Raw genomic sequence first — 19,573 nt, forward strand, 5'->3', positions numbered from 1 at the left:
AAGGCCTTTACAATTACAAATATTTACATTAGGTATCATCTAAAATTATAGGGAAATGCCAAATAGTGTTGTTAATGTTCTTGGGGAAATAAGGGAATATAATTCTACAAGAGATAAAGATAAGCGAATGTTTAGTGTGTTTGACAATCAATGAAATTGGTAAGAGAACATCAATGCCTGCTTTTTCAAGGACTTGATGAATGTAGTAAAGAACTCCATTTATGACTTTTGAAAAATAATTAATATAATATATATGTAATTAGCATGATTTTAGAAGAATATTTGTGGAAATTATCTTATCTTTAAATGAAATTACCAAACTAACCATTTTTATTTACTTAATGGTTTAAGTTTTTTTAAATTCTGATTAGTCTCTAGGTCCACACAAGTTCATCCACAACATGAACCTACACACACACACATATATATATATATATATATATACACACACACACACACACACATACATATAGGTAGGTTCCATTGAGATTAAAAATAAAATAGAGATCTTGAGATTCAACCTCATCCACGAATCTCACATCTGTCACTCTAACCCTCCGACGTACTGGCGTGGTAGACCTGGTATAATCATAAATGATTATACAACGCCGCCCATTCCTTTCTCCCCCGCCACCATCCCCTCTACCATAACCGCCACGCCACCACCACTACCATCACCTCTGATACCAGTCGACCTCACAACTGTCACCTCCGTTACTTATACAACCCCCACCTTTGTCACTAGCACCTCTTTTGCTACCAACTGTCATAATCATTTATGATTACTCATTCACAGATTAGACATATATGTATAATCATTTATGATTAGACATATACATATAAACATGTATAATCCTATATGATTATACCTCTCTGTCATATAATCATTTATGATTAGACATACCCGTTGCTGTCGGTGCGCTGAAGTATTAGAATGACAAATGAGAAATATGTAGCTAAGGTTGAATCTCAAGATCTTTATTTATTTTTTTTAATCTCAAATGAACCGTCCCATATATATATATATATATATATATATATATATATATATATATATATATATATATATATGACCAAGTGGATACTTTTGTTAAAAATATTTTTTAGTTAATATTTTCTTCAAATAGACATTAAAAATGTTATTAGATTATTTAAAATTGAAACTCCGTAAACTAATTCAAATAAAGTTTTCTTAACATTATTTTTCTTCTAAATAAGCTAATACGAACTTTTGGTAAAAATGGTTTTGTTTTCAAAGTCAAATCCATACACCTAGATATATTGTTGGACTACGTGTGAAACCCATATATTATATGGGTTAATTAAAAAATATATATCAAAATGTAAACATTAAGTATTTTTTAAAATAAGAAAAGAGAAAACATATTTATTGTAATTTATAATCATATTTATTATATTAAATACTTCATTTATATAACTATATCTATTATGTTGTTTTTTAATTTTAAAATACATGGGAGAGTAATTAAATGGATCGATGTATTTAGAAAAGGATTCTCTACAAAAGTTCTTGGTTCACGGCCACTGCTCACTGGGACGCTTCGCGGGAACACGGCCACCAAATTTTGATTAGTTCGTTGAAACGGGCAAAACCCAAAACAATTTCTTTGTTGCTTCTCGTCGCAATCCGGAAACGACAAGTGAAGAAACGACTTAGGGTTTCGTTGTTGCAACCGGCTCTTCGTTTTCTTCTCTTTGCTTCTTCTTCTTCTTCTTCAGTTCAAGTCCAAACACCTGCAAGTAAGTATATCTTTCATTCTCCATAAACTTTTGCACTATATCTGGCTTTGTCAATTAATCGATCACCAAGCATATCAATTTGGCAACTTCTCGATTCTTTTGCTGTCCAGTCGAGTCGTTGATTGCTGGTTAAAGATGAAACCTATCTCCTTAAACCTGTTCGACGAAATGCCCAATGAATATTCTATGATTAATGATGTCATTACAAGCTTAATTTTCTATTTTCTCCATTCATTTCGTAGGTGGAAGTTCGCAGCTCATAGTGGTTGATTAAGTTGTAAATATAATCTTTAACAGGCAATTATAAATATGGCGCTTCAGGCATTCCCTAGGCTTCTACAATTCAAGAGCTGTGATCTCTTTGGAAATGGTTCGTTGAGTTTTCCTCCAATTCAGAGTAGAAGTAAGTGAAGTTCAGTTCTAAATGAAATTATATCTTGAAATTCATCTGTAAATAAGTTCGATGAAATCATTGACCATTTTTGTATACTAATTCCATTGTCTTTCTATAGCTGTTCATACAAAGCCATGGGTGATTGAAGCAAGAGCCAGAACTAGGGTAGAAAGCCCAAAAGTCCGGAACAGAAGATTGCAGAAAAAGGTATGGAAGTAAGATGTTATTATACACAAATAAATGAAATTACAATGCTATTTCCTGTATTTATCCCTATATTTCCAATTTCATCATTTTCAATTTTCACATGTCATTGATTTTGTGTTTGGTTTGAGTAGTACAATGGCACACAGAAGAAACCCAGGCTTTCTGTATTCTGTTCAGAAAAACAATTATACGCGATGCTTGTTGATGATCAGAACAAAAAGTGCTTATTTTATGGCAGCACTCTGCAACAATCAGTTCGTACAAACCCTAATTCTACCACCATTGTAAGTTATTCTCATACAGACTGTACTGGACAGGCTTTCTAGGGCTATTTATAATGATCATGATGAATAGGGCATTTATGTCTTTTTCATATACAACATTTTGAGAACCCTTTTTGGTGGGACAAAAGATTGTAATTTGTGTCCCATCAACATCGGATTCTCAGTCCAATGCATGCCAAACACAGTATAAGGTTGTGTATTGTTCTCTTATGTTACAAATGGGCCCACGTAATTTGGGTTTGACAAGATTTTACTTTTTTTAGGAAGTGGCACAACGTGTTGGTGAAGAGCTTGTTAAGGTGTGTAATGATCTTGGAATTGATGAAATTTCATCTTATGATCGCAATGGTTTTTCAAGAGGAGCAAGAATGGAAGCATTTGAGATTGCATTATCTGAGCATGGTTTTTTGTTTCGGTAGATTTCCATCCCAATTGAACCTCTTAGAAGTATTGTAAAAAGATCAATCAAAATTTGTACCGTTTTTTGGGGCTTTGTATGTCATATGCGTGTAAATTCATGTATAAGTGGTTGTGATAGATCTAATCGACATCGTATAAAAAGGACATCTCTTCACCTCTAGGACAAATATGTGCCCTTGGTGCTATAGTCTTGTTCTTAGTTGTTATCAGTTATCAGGTTTTTTCGACTATTAATCAGAAAATTTTAGCTTAAGCACATTAACTAAACCTCTTTTTGTTAGTTTGGAGTTGTTGAGTGAGTGTGTTTAGAATTGAGTGCTTACTTTTCTCGTTCTTAGTTGTAATCAGTGGTATTAGGCGGACCTGGTCAAAATTGGTCGAACTCGATCATTTATCGAGGCTAGGGGTTCAAAATTAGTCAAAAAGTCAGATAGTCAGAATAATATTTTAAAGTTGTAATAAAAAAGTCAAAATAACTCAACAAAAACTAAAAAAGTCATAATTAAAGACAAAAAAAATTCATGAATAGTACTAAAGAAAATTCATAAATAGTAGAAAATTCTTTCTATATCTCCATCTATCCATAATTTCATAATCTCTAATAAAGTTATTCTTATCAAATACTGGAATGTATCAAAATTTACATAAAATGCGAAGTTGCTGTATTAATAATCTAACCCATATAAATGAATTTTTTGAAAAATGACTTTTTTTTAAATAACCACTTTATTCGGAATATATCTTTCCGGAGAGTTCTCTGGAACACGACAATCGTTCCGGAATTTTTGCAATATATATATATATATATATATATATATATATATATATATATATATATATATATATATATATATATATATATATATATATATATATATATAGGGTTAGGTTATTTTGTTTTTAGTAACTATTGTGTGCCAGAATGTACAGATCTAGACCATTGGATGAAATATAATCAAAAGTGATCTGAGGGTCTATGATAGTAGAATAGGATAACATGTACCATATAATCACACAAATTTGAGCATAAGGGCATTCTAGTCAATTAACCTATATTAAAAAATGAAATTTTCGGATTTTTAGGGATAATCAATTCCTTTATTTTTAAAAATCTAAATATTTTAAATTAATTTAAAATTAAAAATCCGACTTTTATTCTGTCAGAATGATAGAATTTTAACCATAAAGTAGTAAACATATTTTTCGATTTTATTCTGTCAGAATGACAGAATGTCAACCATAAACTAGTAAATATATTCTGAAAGAATACACAAAATTGATTCTTGAACTAATAATATACCAAATAATTACATTGTATGATTGTGATTCATTGAATTATAACAAACATTCTGAAAGAATAACAAATATAATTCTTAAAAAATAACAACATTCTGTCAGAATTGTATTGCATGAGAATGATTTTATACAAGGAGTCTTTCCCATTAGGTCTTCAAGCCATTTCTATCACAAATTTATTGGCAAATACTTTGTAGTGATACGCTTGTAACAACTGCACATTAAACATATAATTAATTAACTACAAATTCTATCAGAATAAAGCAATAATATTCTTATATAATAAACTATTCTTTCAGAATGGAAATAATATAAAAAGGTAAACAAGGTCAAAGCTATGATCAGCCCATATGTCTGTTTGCTTCAACATCATAAACATGAGGAAAAGTCAGTTTGCTTCAACATCAAATCTATGATCAGGATAGATGTTTGCTTCAACATCATAAACATAGATTGAATCATCAATACTTCCAGCTACAAGTTCTCTGCCATCAAAGAATGGTAATTTCTGAAAAAATAAAAAATTACAAAAACCCAACTCAAAAAACTTAATCAAAGATCAATAAAGTTCATGTAAACTTATCAACATCTCCTCATTAACCAGTGATTCCATCACTAACCATGAATACAATCTGAGACTGTCATATTTCTCTTTGGCGTTTCATCAAACACTTTAAGGGCGCTCCTAAATCACCACATTTTCTATGAATCATGAATGAAAAAAAAACCAATTCAGAACCATCAACATCAAATGAGTTACACAGGAGGGTATACCTCCTGTGTTCGGTTTCCATAGGATCGAAGAAAAAAAAAAGCATAAATGGTTATGTGGCTTCGGTTTTGATTGAAAATGGTAGAAAAAAATCAATTATGATAATTTTCATATCATGTGAGAAGAACAGAAGATGTATCATGAAATGGGTTTGAAATCATTGTCTGGAATTGATTAAAAACATATAAGAGTCAAGATTTTGGTCACCAACAGAAATAATTGAGGAACATTTTGTTTTACCTTAATCAATAATGAAGATAGATGCAAACTTTTCTTCGACGGAATGATGGTGTGTGTGAACGGCAGCAATGGGATGGCCGACAATTTGGTTAGGGTTATGAAGATGCAAAGGTAGGATTAGAGAAAGAGAGGGAGAAGAGATAATAAAGGGAAAAAATTGATGTCCACGTTTGTAAAAGAAATATATTAGGTATTTGTTTTGTTCCCTTATTGTAGGGATTTATTTAAATGATCTCATTAATTGCTAGTGCAAAAAACCGAAAATACTCTTTTTTATTTAGTTAATTATTTAATTATTTGCAATTTTCTGATTGGTGCATTTAGGCACACAATAGTTGCTAAAACATTTGAACCTAGCTCTCTTTCTCTCTCTCTCTCTCTCTCTCTATATATATATATATATATTCATTTGTCCTCTGCATTCTCTCTCTTCATCCTTTATTCCTCTTCCCCCAATACAACTTTCGGTTATAAGGCTAAGGGGGTATGGTTACACCCAACTCATTGAAAAAATGATGTCACCTCAGCTCCACTACAAACCCACTACCAATCGTAGCGCCATGTCAACTCCACTACAAACCCACTATCAACCCACCAACCATTGGAAATGGTTACCACTCCACATATAAAATGGCTTAACGACGCAACTTGTTGCATATTTGTCTTCTCATTCGTTGTAGGATGATAACTAAAATGTTTCGTTTATTCACCAATCCGGAAATATCTTTGGTAAAATAAATGTAATTTACTTATTTATTATTATATTAAATTAAAAAAATAGTTCAAATAAAACACACATTAAAAACATTAAATTAAAACACATTACATTAATTTTAAAAACACACAAATTTAAATCCTAAAATACTTAAAAAACATTAAGAAAATCATAAATTACTTATCATAAATTACTTAAACAAACACACAACATACCAACTAAAACATAAATATTAGAACCTAATCTTCATATTTAGCACATAAAAGTTGTTGGATTTTCAGAAATGTTGTGAGATTTTCCGGGTCAAGATCCGGTTGGGGCTTTGTGTTTATGATTTGAAGATCGGTAAAAACGATTTTTTGACGACGAGCTTCCTCCGTTGATTGATATTTTTTTTTCCAGAAAACTTAGAGTTTTATCTATGGATTCCATAAGCCCCTCGTCGCTAGTTGCGGTTGCTTTTCCGCTTGAAGGCGCCGCACATTTTGCTTTGTCCCTTCCCGGTGGTCGACAGAGTTGGACTTCTGGTGGACCCTTCCATCGGCAATATCGACATCATCATTGTGGTCTTGCCCAAAACCCGCATTTGAAGCAGAAGTTCTTGGTCTTTTTTCGGAGCTGGTGGTCGAGTCCGAATGCGATGTCTCCGGATTAAGGACCCATTTTGGACCGTTACGACAAACTTCCCACGCTTTTTGGTGACCAAAAGGTTTTCAATTGTTGGTAACTTTGAATTTGTAGCATGTGGTTGATAAAATGTTGAAATCGTTGGAACCACTTTTATACATATTTTTTAGATTTTCAAACATGCCATTAAACTTTGTGCAAATCACATGAAGATCACGCTATTTTCCATTGACCGCATCATACGACCGATCCGTTTGCCTTCCAAGTAGCGTGTGAAAGTGATCCAAATCACAATTCCAAAAACTTTCTCCGGATTGTACGTTGCCTCTTGTCGAGTCACGGGATATGAAAATCCAAGCTTTTGCTGAAGCTTCTTCCTCTTCTTCGTTCCAAGCCAATGCTTTCTTTTTCCCTTTTGTTTTTGGTTGCCTTCTTCGAGATGGTTGTGGTGTTTCTTGGAACCGTTCGTCGTCGTTGTAGAGGTTCACATGATTAAGATAATGGGACTTGAGATGATTGTGTTTGGAATTATGGAGAAGTTTGTTGCTGAAAACCTTAGAATTGGGGTCACTACAAGAAAAAGACCCTTTTACGACGCGCAAAACACGACGCTCTTTGATTTATGTTACGCATTAGAGAGCGACATTAAAAAAGTGTCATCTCTTCAAAAATTTTAAGGATTTAGGTCGCGCATTACTGAGTGCCCTTAAATTAGTGTCTCATGTAAAAATATTAAAAACACGGAGGGCACCTATAATAAAAAGGGCGTCCTCTACAAATGTCGCTTTATAATTTTAATAAACGCGCGTTTCTGGGACTCAGGGGGGAAACTAAATCCCCCAAAATTTTGAACACCCGCTTCCTCTTCCTCTCTACTCTCTACACCCGCCAAATCGACTTCATTCTCTCCCTTCTTTCTCTCTGCAAACCCCTTCCTCTCCGATTGACTTTCACTTCCTTCTATGTGCAAACCCTAATCAAACATAACACATTTGAAATAGTAATATCTTCTTTCATTTTCTCCCCTGCTACTCTCTGTAAAACCTAGCGGCCGCCACCACTAGAAACATGGAAAATCCCCCAAAATTTTGAAGTACCCCGCTCACTCCTCTTCACCTCTACCCTACTCCATCTACAATGACTCCCCACGTTTACAAACCCTAGTCTAGTTGCGCTTCTAGCCTTGGTCCTATTTCTTCATCCATTCAGCAAATTAGGGGAACACGACTTCTCATTCATCCCTCAACTTCATCTTCTCAATCAAGAAAAAAGGATTATGGTTTTTTTCGTGCATCTGCATCATCTTGGTGGCGATAAACTCTCTAAGGTTCGTTAATTGTAACACATTCCCGATTTTTTCTCCCAAATATGGTAAAGTTGTTCGTTTAATTGAAGTTTCCTTTCTTCAACAAAAATTGTGTTTAACTACGGCCGACAACTACGATCTCCTATTTCTCCCAGGAATGGGAGGTGTTACTATGCTATGAAAAGGACGCTTCTACCATCTCCTATTTCTTCAACAAAAAAGTTTATGATGGCGGAGTCGACAACTACGGCCGCCACGACTACTACTGTGTGTATGTTTTTTCTGATTTTTCGTTATATTGATTAAATTTCAGTTTAAAATTTGTGTTTAACTACTTGATGTTTGTCTTTAAAATGTTGAGAGTGATGAATCTATTTGGTTTTATTTTTGAACAGAAGAACTTTATTTCTTCATCCCCTGTAGATCATCTCGAAAATCTCTACCCCTCTCTTAATGTTATTTTGTTGAACCCCAGTTTGATGTTTTATTTTATATTTTACAATGAATCGATGCTTAAAGTATGTGATTTTGGCATTTGTTTTTGATGGTTATAAATGTACAATTAAAGTAAATGGATCAGAAAAAAGAGAGCATATATGCACTCCAAGTGATCGACAAAATGCTTGAAAGAGCAATCTTCTATATATCCTAACACAAACCTAAAAATATTTCCTCCTGAAGCAAACCTACAACACGTAACCATATATGGGTTAATCTCAGAGAGGTAAGGACTGAGTTTCATCTTCATTGAGAAATTGAATCGGTTGCCTCTTGCTATCATTAACTTTGATTATAATTTTTAGCTAACAAGTTGTCTTTTATAGGAAAAATTGAAAGAGAAAAAGCCCACTATGACTGAGGCGCTTTCTATTAATCTACAAGCAATGCACAAGGTTGGGTGATAACGCTGAAGTGAAGCCAGTTCTAGCAAATTTGGAGGTCAAAGAAGTTGAGAAGATTAGAACAAGTAATAGTTTGTGATGGTTCAGTAAGGGAAGCTGTTGCAGACAGATTGGTGATGGAGTTGTAGGCGGTTCAAAAGGCTTATAATATGCTCAAGAAAAAGGATGAGTTGTACATAGGTGCGTGCATTTAATTTTGATTCTATTATTTGATGTGATAATTCGAAGGTATGAACATGATCACTGACTTAATTTTGAGTTTCATGTTTCTACTTTTGTTGACAAATAAGTTGATTATTGTTTTGATGTTTAGCTCACTGCTTTTACTTGTAATTGCTACATAATGTCGGTTAAGAGTTACATATCCGATTGATTGAATGTGACTGAGTTAAATGGAAATACTTAGTACTAAATCGGTAATAGTCAAACGTTTTATTGTTTATATATGTATGCGGTCATAGATTATCCCATATATTTATTGTGGAATGCAAGCAGAAATATTAATTGTTGTGGTTTGGATAGATTATCTAAAATATTCAATTAAATAAGTTAAATTGAATCTTTCAAATTTGAATAGCTCAAAGGAGATAAGATATGTTCATTGATCAGCAGATCAACACAGTTAAGAGCACTTGAACAATGATAGGCTGCCAAATTTGTAAATTTCCAAGACGCTTTCTTTAATACAAATTCATTTATTTTTTGGCACGTTTTGTGAAGCACTTGAACATCTTTCTTTTGAAAGGATTCATCAATATTGCCACATTCCAAGTGAAGCTCCCCCAATCATTGAAAAAAACCGTCCCCCTCCCTTATGGCATGTCGATGGAAAAAACATAAATCATAGATTTGAAGGTATTTTTATAGTTATTGGTGTGCTAAATAAATAGAAAATTTGATTTTTTTTACCTTTATATGTTTTAAGGTTAATTTTGTATTTTTTAGGTTCGTTACACATATAAAGGAGGGAATTGAGATTGTAACCAAAGATGGTGATGTTTTGTTATAGTTTAGTGGTGGAGAGACTCGTAAAGATGAAGGACCATGAAGTGAGGCACAAAGTTATTGGTACGGAATTGTTTCTTGCTATGCATTTAAGTTTGATTCTTGCTGTTATGAAATCGATTTTTTGTTGGATTTCCCCTGTTCTTGCTGTACAAAATCCAGCAACGTATGTTCCCTTTGCTTATCTCGGCAACCGAGTTTGGAACCCAAAATTGGATCAGTTAGTAGCTTCTCATGGTATTGTGTAGTTGCAGCATAGTTTGATCCTTATCATATTTTGCTGATTGAGTTCATTTGCCTGCTTTCCGTACCTCAAAGTTTCGATGTGGTACTTAATTACTTACTGAGGGCTGAGACCCTTGACACATGCAATAGATAAGAACATCAGAACATGTATTTTAAGTGGCCTGAATTCGTTTGACTCAAACTGCTTCCTCTTCTAGCTCGCTGTGCACTTTCTTTCAATTCTCCTGCATCTCCTAAAGTCTAAACTTGTATGTTTTTAATTAAACCTTTTTGTAGTTATCACCTTCACTCTTTTGCTTGTTTGCTTGTTGGTATCTGGTAGTTAAGACTCAAGTTGCTTGAATTCCCATCCATTTTGTTTGTATTGGCTTTAATATCCTTTCTATGAAGCTTATGTTGGTGATCTGCTCTAATATCTTGAAGCAAACTCTTTAATATGGATGCTGTATTTTATCTGACATAACTAACAGATAAAATACAAAGAAAACTGAATATATCGAAAAAATAGAAACTTGAAAGTGAAAACTGGGACTAGTATCTTATTCATATGCTTTGGCTGAACCTTGAATCTTTAAAGTGTACATATATATGTAATTGGATGGATCTAATCTGTTAATTTGTGTGATTGTAGGTGTAATGTAATGTGTTCATTTAATCATTTTAATGTGTTGATTTTTCTAGTAGATTTTACACACAGAGCTCCATAATCATCTGCAAGTGGTTGATGATAGTGGAAGAGAAGAGGCTGTTGAGTCTGGAAGAAAAGTGGCTTGTGTTGTTCTTCAAGTCCTTTTTCATGAACAAGTTAGAGTGTTACAAAAGTCTCCAGAATGGTTAGTTTGTTTATTACTCCTAACTTATGACTTATGATGAGAATTAATTATCAATAAAAATTCTTCATTTGAATTATGCAGGCCAGAAATATTTAAAACAGTGATAGTGGACACCTCTAATGGAAAGTCTGAGAAAAGCACACAGGAAAATGAGGAGTTGGAGTCTAGTGAAGATGATGGGATGCCCCCATTGGAAGCCAACACAAACAGAAGACCTGCAGAATTACGCTCAGATACAGAGTCTGATTCTGAGATAGAAGATTCATAAGCCGTGTAATTATTATGCTAACTCAAAAGGATGGTTTGGTGAGCTTTTATAGTTTTTTTTTGTACAACAACAATCTCTCAAACATCAAATGATGTCTCTGGCAGTGGTAGGAAGTTCACTTCCCCTGTAATAAGTCATCATTTGATTTCACAGTTAGCTTTATGATTTCACATGAACATGTTCTTTATCATTTGGACAGAGGAAGCAGATGACCTGGAATTCACCACTGCATATTATTATCGCATCTAGGCTACTAAAAAGAAGGTGGGTGTAATTATATGCATATATATGTTCTATTACTTTTCTATCAACATCGTATGGTTTGATTAGTATAAGTGTTTTCTCTAATTTGGCAGATTTGCAGTTGCAGGGTTGAAAGTATGCTGCTTGTTGTTCAGCTCAAGAATGTAATCAGTTCTTCGGTTCCTGCATTTAAGGTATGCTTGAAAATGTTGAAGTTGAAGAGGATCATGAGCTTGTGTGTGTGTTGATGATCTCTTGTTATTCATAAACAGAGGAGATGAAGGTAAAAAGATTATACTCTTTTCCTTTTTTGCCCTTGGTTTTATAAATAATAACATATATACTAAACAATCTTATAGGGACTAACTGCAATGATGCCAACATTTGGTGCTGTCAGTACTTGAACTATGTAAGCATCTTTCACGATTTCAGTTTTCCATATCTCAAAGGATTAAATCATTAAATACACATAACTACATAAGGTTTGGTTAAATATATTAACAGTTTAGCTGGCTCTTAGATAATAGATACATACCTGCCTGATACATGAGTAAAACTAGTTTCTAAACATGATGAGATTGTTGATTGTAAATTTGTCATGCCAGATAATTGTCTGGAAAGTAGTAGATACTCCAAATCCTATGGGATCAAAATCAAAGAGAGCTGAGTACAAAGTTGTCCCAGTATGTGGATTGGATTGGATGGGCATGAAGGTTCTATATACCATATTACATGGTCTTTGGATGGATCAAAACCGGTGTCTATCTCGGATGATCACAGGTCAATACTCATCCCAATTTGAATGGAACATTGCCAAATATGTGATGTGATGTGATAGATTGTTTAAGTTGGAACATTTCCCTATCAAGTCAACAAATAAGTTCAAAATCAATGCATCTTTGTTTCATTTGCTATAGACAAGGAAAACAAGTCTGGATCACATTACCTCTTTTCTGATTAATTAGATGTGCCATTTCAGCTACATTTGTTATGTGTGTTGTGTGGCCAACAAACATCTATTTTCATTACTTTGGTGTTTGCAATTATTGATCCACAGTAAGTCCATGGACTGACTGTTATGCTTATAATGTGTTTTTGGATTGTCCTATACAATGTTTTTTTTGTTTCTGTGTATTTTGTGCATCAGGTAAAGTTGGTGGAAGAAAGGAATATGAAGCCACTTGATTCAAATCTTGCAGCATTATCAGCAAGATGCAGTAAAGACTTGGCGTTGAATTTGGCTAAGTCTTTCTTGAGTGAGATGGGCCAATGTACAACTTCTTATCCATATAACAGCTGTTTGGAGCATTAGTCTTAAAGAATTATGAAAGGCAAGATGCAACTTTATTTAGTTGGAATTTGATGTAGAGAGTAGATTAGATGCAAATTTAGATATTGTAAAAAATAGAATTGTATGACATTAAATTTTATGCAATGGATTGTATTTTTTGTATATGATATTTTATTTCTATTATGAATTGTATGCCATCAAATTTAGATATTGTAAATATATTTTTTAGAACATTTAAAATTATGATATGCAAAAATGTGTGTCATCTTCATTTATGACATGGCCTTTCTTGACAGGGGCTTCCTTGATACGCATTGCGTGTCATAAACACGCGCGTCGTAAGGTTACGACACGCAAATGCGTGTCGTCTTCCTTTATGACAGGGCCTTCCTTGATACGCATTGCGTGTCATAACCGCGCGTCGTAAATGCGTGTCATAAATGCGCGTTGTAAATGCGCGTCGTCTATAGACGACGCGCAAAAGCGCGTCGTCTCTCTTTATGACAGGGCCTTCCTTGACACGCATTTGCACGTCGTCTGAGCGTTTTACGATGCGCAATGAGCGTCGTAAAAGGCCTTTTTTCTAGTAGTGGGTTGAGTGAATTGTTGTTGTGGTCGTTATTGTTGGAAGAATTGTGGGTTTTATGGAAGGTTAGTGAATAAAGGTTGTTGTTGGATTGGAGAGTTCAACAATTGCATGTATGTTTGATAATCACTTGGAGTGTTTGGAGTGGGTGGGGTATTTTGGTTTGGATCCATTTTTTGACGAAAAAAAAAAGAAAATAGGAGAATTTTTTTGATTTAGAAGTGTAAAATGAAGATAAACTGTAGTGTGTGTGTGTATATATATATATATATATATATATATATATATATAAGATGCTATTTAAATTTTAAAAAATATTTATTATTCTTTTTGTAAACTCCATAAACCGTCGAATAAGGATCATTACACACACATACACACACACACACACACACTCTCTCTCTCTCTCTCTCTCTCATCGCGATTGGTCGTCTTCGTCCGTGGAAGGGGCTACGCTACAAGGCAAATACGCGCACCTGGGGCGGTGTTCACATGTAGGAGGCTTTTCCACGTCACCTCTATGCGTCTTCTTCCCCTCCCATACCGTACAGTCTAATAATCCTTGACGATTTTCTCCTTACCACCAAACCTAATCACCGACTCCGCCGCTCCCAAAACCACCAACAAGATCGGTGACTATCATATGTTGTCGCCGCCATCAATATCATGTGCCACCGCCATCACCACCCCATAAAAGATCCTATTCCTCCTCCGACCTAAGAGCATCAAAGTCAGCGTTTTCTGTAACATCCCGACTCCTAGGTAAATTTTAAAAGATTTGTATTCAATTTATTGAGGGAACTCGACGATTTGGAGGCCCCAAGTCGTCGTGTCGAACCTAGTCAGCCCGCGTCATTTATGACTTCTACTCGACGAGTTGGAGGACCCCAACTCGACGAGTAGAGGATGTGCATGGAAACCCTAATTTTTAGGGTTTGCACCCTATTTAAAGGACCATAAGTCCTTTCCTCCAGCCTCTTTACCACCTTTTGACGGCCAGAAGCAACCCTAATCGATCTAAACCCTATTCTTGAGTGTGTGAGAGGCTAAAAGTGTGTTTTGGTGCATTTATTGAAGAAGCTTGAAGATTAAGAGGATTGGAACGGGAAGAAGCTTGTAGATCCAATATCTACATCATATTGGCTTGCATGTATAGGTAAAAAGTCCTTACCTTGACCTTTCATTGGTTCGATCTCTTCTTATGTGAGAATATGAGCCTTTTGGTACAAAATGGAGTCACTTTCAGATTTAAACTTGTCATAAAAGCATGGTTTCAGATCTGGACTCCTCTAGGCCTTTATGGACATAAAGCCTCAAGCTTTATGAAGCTTTGCCCCTCCTCTATATCCAAAAGCTTCTTTAAAGAATAGTTATGAGTGTTTTAGCTTAATGGAGCCTTGCATGCACATAAAGTTTGCAACTTTACATGGAAACAATACCCAAGGAGCCTAGATCTACAGTTTGGAGCTTTGGTTTCACGTAAAAGCATTTGAATGAGAAATGAACTGAAGGGACTCAACGAGTTGGATAGCCAACTCGAAGAGTTTCCCCATCTTCTAGATTTTTCATGAAATCGGCGAGTTAGAAAGGTAACTCGACGAGTTGGTTAGGGTTTTCCCGTCATTCTGGACACTGCATGGACTCGACGAGTTGTCTGGAAACTTGGCGAGTCGACCAGGGTTTTTATAATTTCTTGAGTTCTGAAGGAAATTAACGAGTGAGTGAGCTACACTCGACGAGTTGGGTCAACATTGACTGTTGACCTTGACCGTTGACTTTGACTTTGACCAAAGGTTGATCAGTTGACTTCTGAGGGTATTTTGGTAAATTGGGTATTTATGGAAGTGGATCATTGGTGGTTGTAGGTGTTGGTGTTTGGAGTCGTATCTCGGAAGTTTGACATTCCAGTTTCGATCGACATTGTGAGGTGAGTTATCCTTACTATACTAATAGGGTAGAAGGCACCAATGACGACCCTTTTCGGATTTTTTATCCGGGTTTGTTGCATGATGGCATGCTTAGTGACATGTTAGGTCGGTATCCTTGTAAATAGGATGAAGCTATGTTAGTGACCTGTTAGGTCGGTATCCTTGTAAATAGGATGATGTTATGTTAGTGACCTGTTAGGTCGGTATCCTAGTATATATGATGATGCTATGTTAGTGACCTGTTAGGTCGGTATCCTGGTATATAGGATAATGCTATGTTAGTGACCTGTTAGGTCGGTATCCTGGTATGTAGGATGATGCTATGTTATCTGTATGACTATCTCTACATGCTAGCTAGCATATGATATTTATGTTCACATGATAGTTTGATTGGGGGTTAGGTTGAGGTGGACCTACTTTGTTGTCACACCCCCGAACCGTCAGAAAAAAATGGCGGAAATGGCCAGGGGTGGGTGACGTCATGCATAGTACCATAACAATTGCATCATAGTAACCAAGTAAACACAACCATTACATTTCATATGAATATTTACATCTATTTGAAAACATAGTTTGTATACATCAAAATGAGACAAAAGTAAAAGACGTGACTTCATAATGCTCTGTCTTCTCCAAAAGCTGACAAGGGTACCTGTCTATTGTTGTCCTGAGAATACAAGAGGTTTTGAAAATGTATCAGCATAAAGTTGGTGAGTCTATAAGCATGTTTTTATATTGAAAACTAGTCACTGAATTTGTACAAATGATTTATTTTCATTATAAGTAAATATCGTTTGTATCGAAACCCTGGTTACCACCAGTATATAAAATGTATTCCGTTTGAAAACCCTGGATACCACTAGTAGGTAAGGTATGTTCCGTTAGAGAACTCTGGCTACCACCATTAAGTAAGTTATGTTCCGTTAGAAAACCCTGGCTACCACCAGTAAGTAAGCTCTTGTTTGATAGACCCTGGCTAGTAAGTAAAGTATGTTCTGTTGGAAAACCCTGGCTACCACCAGTAAGTAAGTTATGTTCCGTTAGAAAACCATGGCTACCACCCGTAAGTAAGTTCTTGTTTGAAAGACCTTGAATACCACCAGTAAGTAAAGTACGTTATGTTGGAAAACCTTGGCTACCACCAGTAAGTAAAGTAGTCTTATTACTTAAAATAAAACCAAATGTTGTATCCCTGGAATACCCTCCAGTGTAGTATGTATGTAGTCTTATTAATTAAAACAAAACTATTAAAGAATGAAAATCTCATAAAAAATGTTAGTTTATACTATTGTGAGTTCGTATAACCATGCTAATATGACTGGTGACCTCCATGACGTTTCTTCAGGTGTCGTACATTACAAAATTTGTCACCCCAGACATGCCTGCCTAATTGTAGCTAACAGTTTAGGTGTGGGATTGTCGGTCCCGAATAGATCTATTCACAAATTTCACGCTCTCCCTCCAGGAGACTCTGGTTATACTAAAGGTGAGGATTTACCAGTACCCCGAAGGGTACAATAAAGAGAGGTCTCACAATCCTCTACTGTGACATCCCCATTTTCAAGGCCAGAAAAGACCGATTTTGTTTATGCTTTATAAAAATCAGATTACTTCTTTTAATAAAAATGTTGCGGAATTTGTTCCCAGAAAAAAAAATGATAAATACGTTATGAAAGCATTTTTGAAGAAATGTATTTTTATTCATTTAAAACATTTGGGATGTCATCGTCAATACAGAAACATAAGCATAAACAGAACTTACATTCATTTACACTAGTGATCTACATCTCTTTTAAATCCCTCAGTGTAATGTAACTTCATATAGACACCTATGATACAAATAAGCTAGAGTGGGTCAGGTTGGGAAACCTGGTGAGTACATAGGGATTTCAATCCCACAATGTTATATATATATATATATATATATATATATATATATATATATATATAATTTAGAATTCACAAAATATACAATTTCACCATATATACATAAGCAACTCTTACCCGCCCCGTTAATCCTTTCAACGAGACTATCCATACTCTCGGACCTTAAATTTTACCTCTTACTTAACCCATAATCTCGGATCTAATTCCTGCTCTCAGATTAATAATTGTGCCCATTCCATACTATCAGATTAGGGACAAGTATCTATGTGTAAATCCATTCTCCCAGATTAGCGACGAATGACTATGTCCTATCCATACTCCCGAACTGAGGACAACTGACTATATCTTAATCCATACTCCCGGACTAAGGACAATTGACTATGTCTTAATCCATGCTCCCGGATTAATGACAGTTGACTATGTTCAATCCATACTCTCGGACTAGGGACAATGACTATGTCTAATCCATGCTCCCGGATCAATGACATATACTAAAGTTCTATTCTTTGAGTATAACTCACTTGTACTTGTAAGAAAATACTATATTCTTCATAATTAATTTAGGTTTACTCTTTACCCTAAATCATCATATATAACCAGGTATGTTCTTTAACACGTATTTCAGGCAACATCAATTAACACGCACATAAACATATAATTAATACTTTAATCAATACTTGTATTAAAATCATGTTCATGAAAGGGACTATGCACTCACACATAAACTCTACAACAAATATTTAACTCTTTAACATATATTTAATACTTTAATTAATACTTGTATTAAAATCATATTCATGAAAGAGACTATGCACTCACACATAAATTCTTCAACAAATATTTAACTCTTTAACATATATTTAATACTTTAATTAATAGTTGTATTAAAATCATGTTCATGGAAGGGACTATGCACTCACACATAAATTCTTCAACAAATATTTAACTCTTTAACATATATTTAATACTTTAATTAATGCTTGTATTAAAATCATGTTCATGAAAGGGACTATGCACTCACACATAAATTCTTCAACAAATATTTAACTCTTTAACATATATTTAATACTTTAATTAATACTTGTATTAAAATCATGTTCATGAAAGGGACTATCCACTCACTTGAAAAGGTGGTGATTCTGAACTCAGACAATTTTGCTTCTTAAAAATAATTTCATTCGACGAAACATAGTATTATTACCACTAGAGTTTAGTCTATTATTTGTCGAGACTAATTAATAGTCTAGCTATTATTACTATTATATAAGCGTTATAAAATACTTATATAACCCATAATAATAGCCCAAATATTTATTATAAGTTTCTAATAACGTTACTATAATTAAATAAAAGCTATATTAAAAATAGCGTAGGCGTAGGTCACTTACAACGAGTTTTATAAAAAAGCGGGATTTGCTTGGAGCAGCATTCCCGAGCTGAAAAGCTCTTCTTCTCGGAGTCGTCGAGGACTCCGGGGCTTCCGCCTCGTGCTAGGGAGGTTTCCTAGGATTTTCGGGGGGGGGGGGGGGGGTTTGGGGCTAGAGAGAGGTTTTAGAAAGAGAGTAAAGAGAAGAAAGAATGAGAAAGATGTGAAGAAAATGAGGGTGGGAGAGGTTCTATTTATAGGGTGAAAATGGATGAACCTGGTGCCACATTTCACAATCTAGTGGCAAGACTTGGGGAGGAAGCAATGGCCAAGATTGTGCCACATCACCCATTTTCGCACAACACACTTCCGACTTCTAAAATCCGTAACTTTCACATACGACCTCCGTTTTTGACGTTATTTATATACACGCGTAGGTAAAAATAATATCTACAACTTTCATTTTGACTCTATCGGTTAATTCTCGACCGATCTTAAATTTAACAGTACGAGGAGATTATATTGTTAACTGTCCGCGTAAAATTCATAACTTCTACATACAGACTCTGTTTTTATCCATCTTTTTACCGTTGAATTCCTATTAATGAGATCTTCAATTCTCATTTAGGTCGCGTAGGCCAAAACCGCTCGATCTAAAATTCGAGTTTCGGGTTGTGCACTGCTAAGCCAAATCTTAGAAAAATTATAACTTCCTCATACGAAGTCAGATTTGGGCGTTCTTTTTATGGACGCTCTCAGGTTAACATATTCTATGACTTTTGTTTAGATTACTAAGGCCAAAAAGTCTTCTATCGTAAATTCACTATTTACGTCGCGCCGTGTCGTGCTGGTTTTGCCGTTAAACATCGACGAGCCATAACTTCTTCGTTATAACTCGGATTTCGGCGTTCTTTATATGTACGGAACCCTTGAGACATATTTTAAAACTTGGTTAAGATTATTTGTTCTAAATAATCTTTTGTCGAAATATCATTT

At 34.8% G+C, this 19,573-nt stretch overlaps 2 protein-coding genes across 3 annotated transcripts; both read left to right on the forward strand.

Moving 5' to 3' along the window:
- The first annotated feature begins 1,499 nt into the window (after positions 1 to 1,499).
- LOC111881170 (uncharacterized) lies at positions 1,500 to 3,324 on the forward strand. Of its 2 annotated transcripts, none has more exons than XM_023877565.3 (5): positions 1,500 to 1,761; positions 2,004 to 2,164; positions 2,274 to 2,362; positions 2,494 to 2,646; positions 2,910 to 3,324. In XM_023877565.3, exons 2-5 carry the CDS (start codon positions 2,071 to 2,073, stop codon positions 3,063 to 3,065), a joined length of 492 nt encoding a protein of 163 aa, XP_023733333.1. In that variant the 5' UTR covers positions 1,500 to 1,761; positions 2,004 to 2,070; the 3' UTR covers positions 3,066 to 3,324. The 2 variants fall into 2 exon arrangements, with proteins under 2 accessions (XP_023733333.1, XP_023733338.1); XM_023877570.3 differs by having other exon boundaries at positions 2,059 to 2,164.
- Positions 3,325 to 9,958: 6,634 nt separating this feature from the next.
- LOC128133667 (uncharacterized) lies at positions 9,959 to 11,276 on the forward strand. The gene is made up of 4 exons (XM_052771183.1): positions 9,959 to 10,095; positions 10,807 to 10,813; positions 10,860 to 11,008; positions 11,090 to 11,276. Exons 1-4 carry the CDS (start codon positions 9,959 to 9,961, stop codon positions 11,274 to 11,276), a joined length of 480 nt encoding a protein of 159 aa, XP_052627143.1.
- The last annotated feature ends 8,297 nt before the right edge of the window (positions 11,277 to 19,573 follow it).

This window comes from Lactuca sativa, chromosome 4, assembly GCF_002870075.4.
Source record: "Lactuca sativa cultivar Salinas chromosome 4, Lsat_Salinas_v11, whole genome shotgun sequence".
Taxonomy (NCBI): domain Eukaryota; kingdom Viridiplantae; phylum Streptophyta; class Magnoliopsida; order Asterales; family Asteraceae; genus Lactuca; species Lactuca sativa.

Coding starts and splice junctions, on each gene's coding strand:
- LOC111881170 (XM_023877565.3), top strand. CDS start 2,071: ATGGCGCTTCAGGCATTCCCTAGGCTTCTACAATTCAAGAGCTGTGAT. Junction 2,165..2,273: donor TCCTCCAATTCAGAGTAGAA/GTAAGTGAAGTT, acceptor GTCTTTCTATAG/CTGTTCATACAAAGCCATGG. Junction 2,647..2,909: donor ACCCTAATTCTACCACCATT/GTAAGTTATTCT, acceptor TACTTTTTTTAG/GAAGTGGCACAACGTGTTGG.
- LOC128133667 (XM_052771183.1), top strand. CDS start 9,959: ATGAAGGACCATGAAGTGAGGCACAAAGTTATTGGTACGGAATTGTTT. Junction 11,009..11,089: donor TTACAAAAGTCTCCAGAATG/GTTAGTTTGTTT, acceptor TGAATTATGCAG/GCCAGAAATATTTAAAACAG.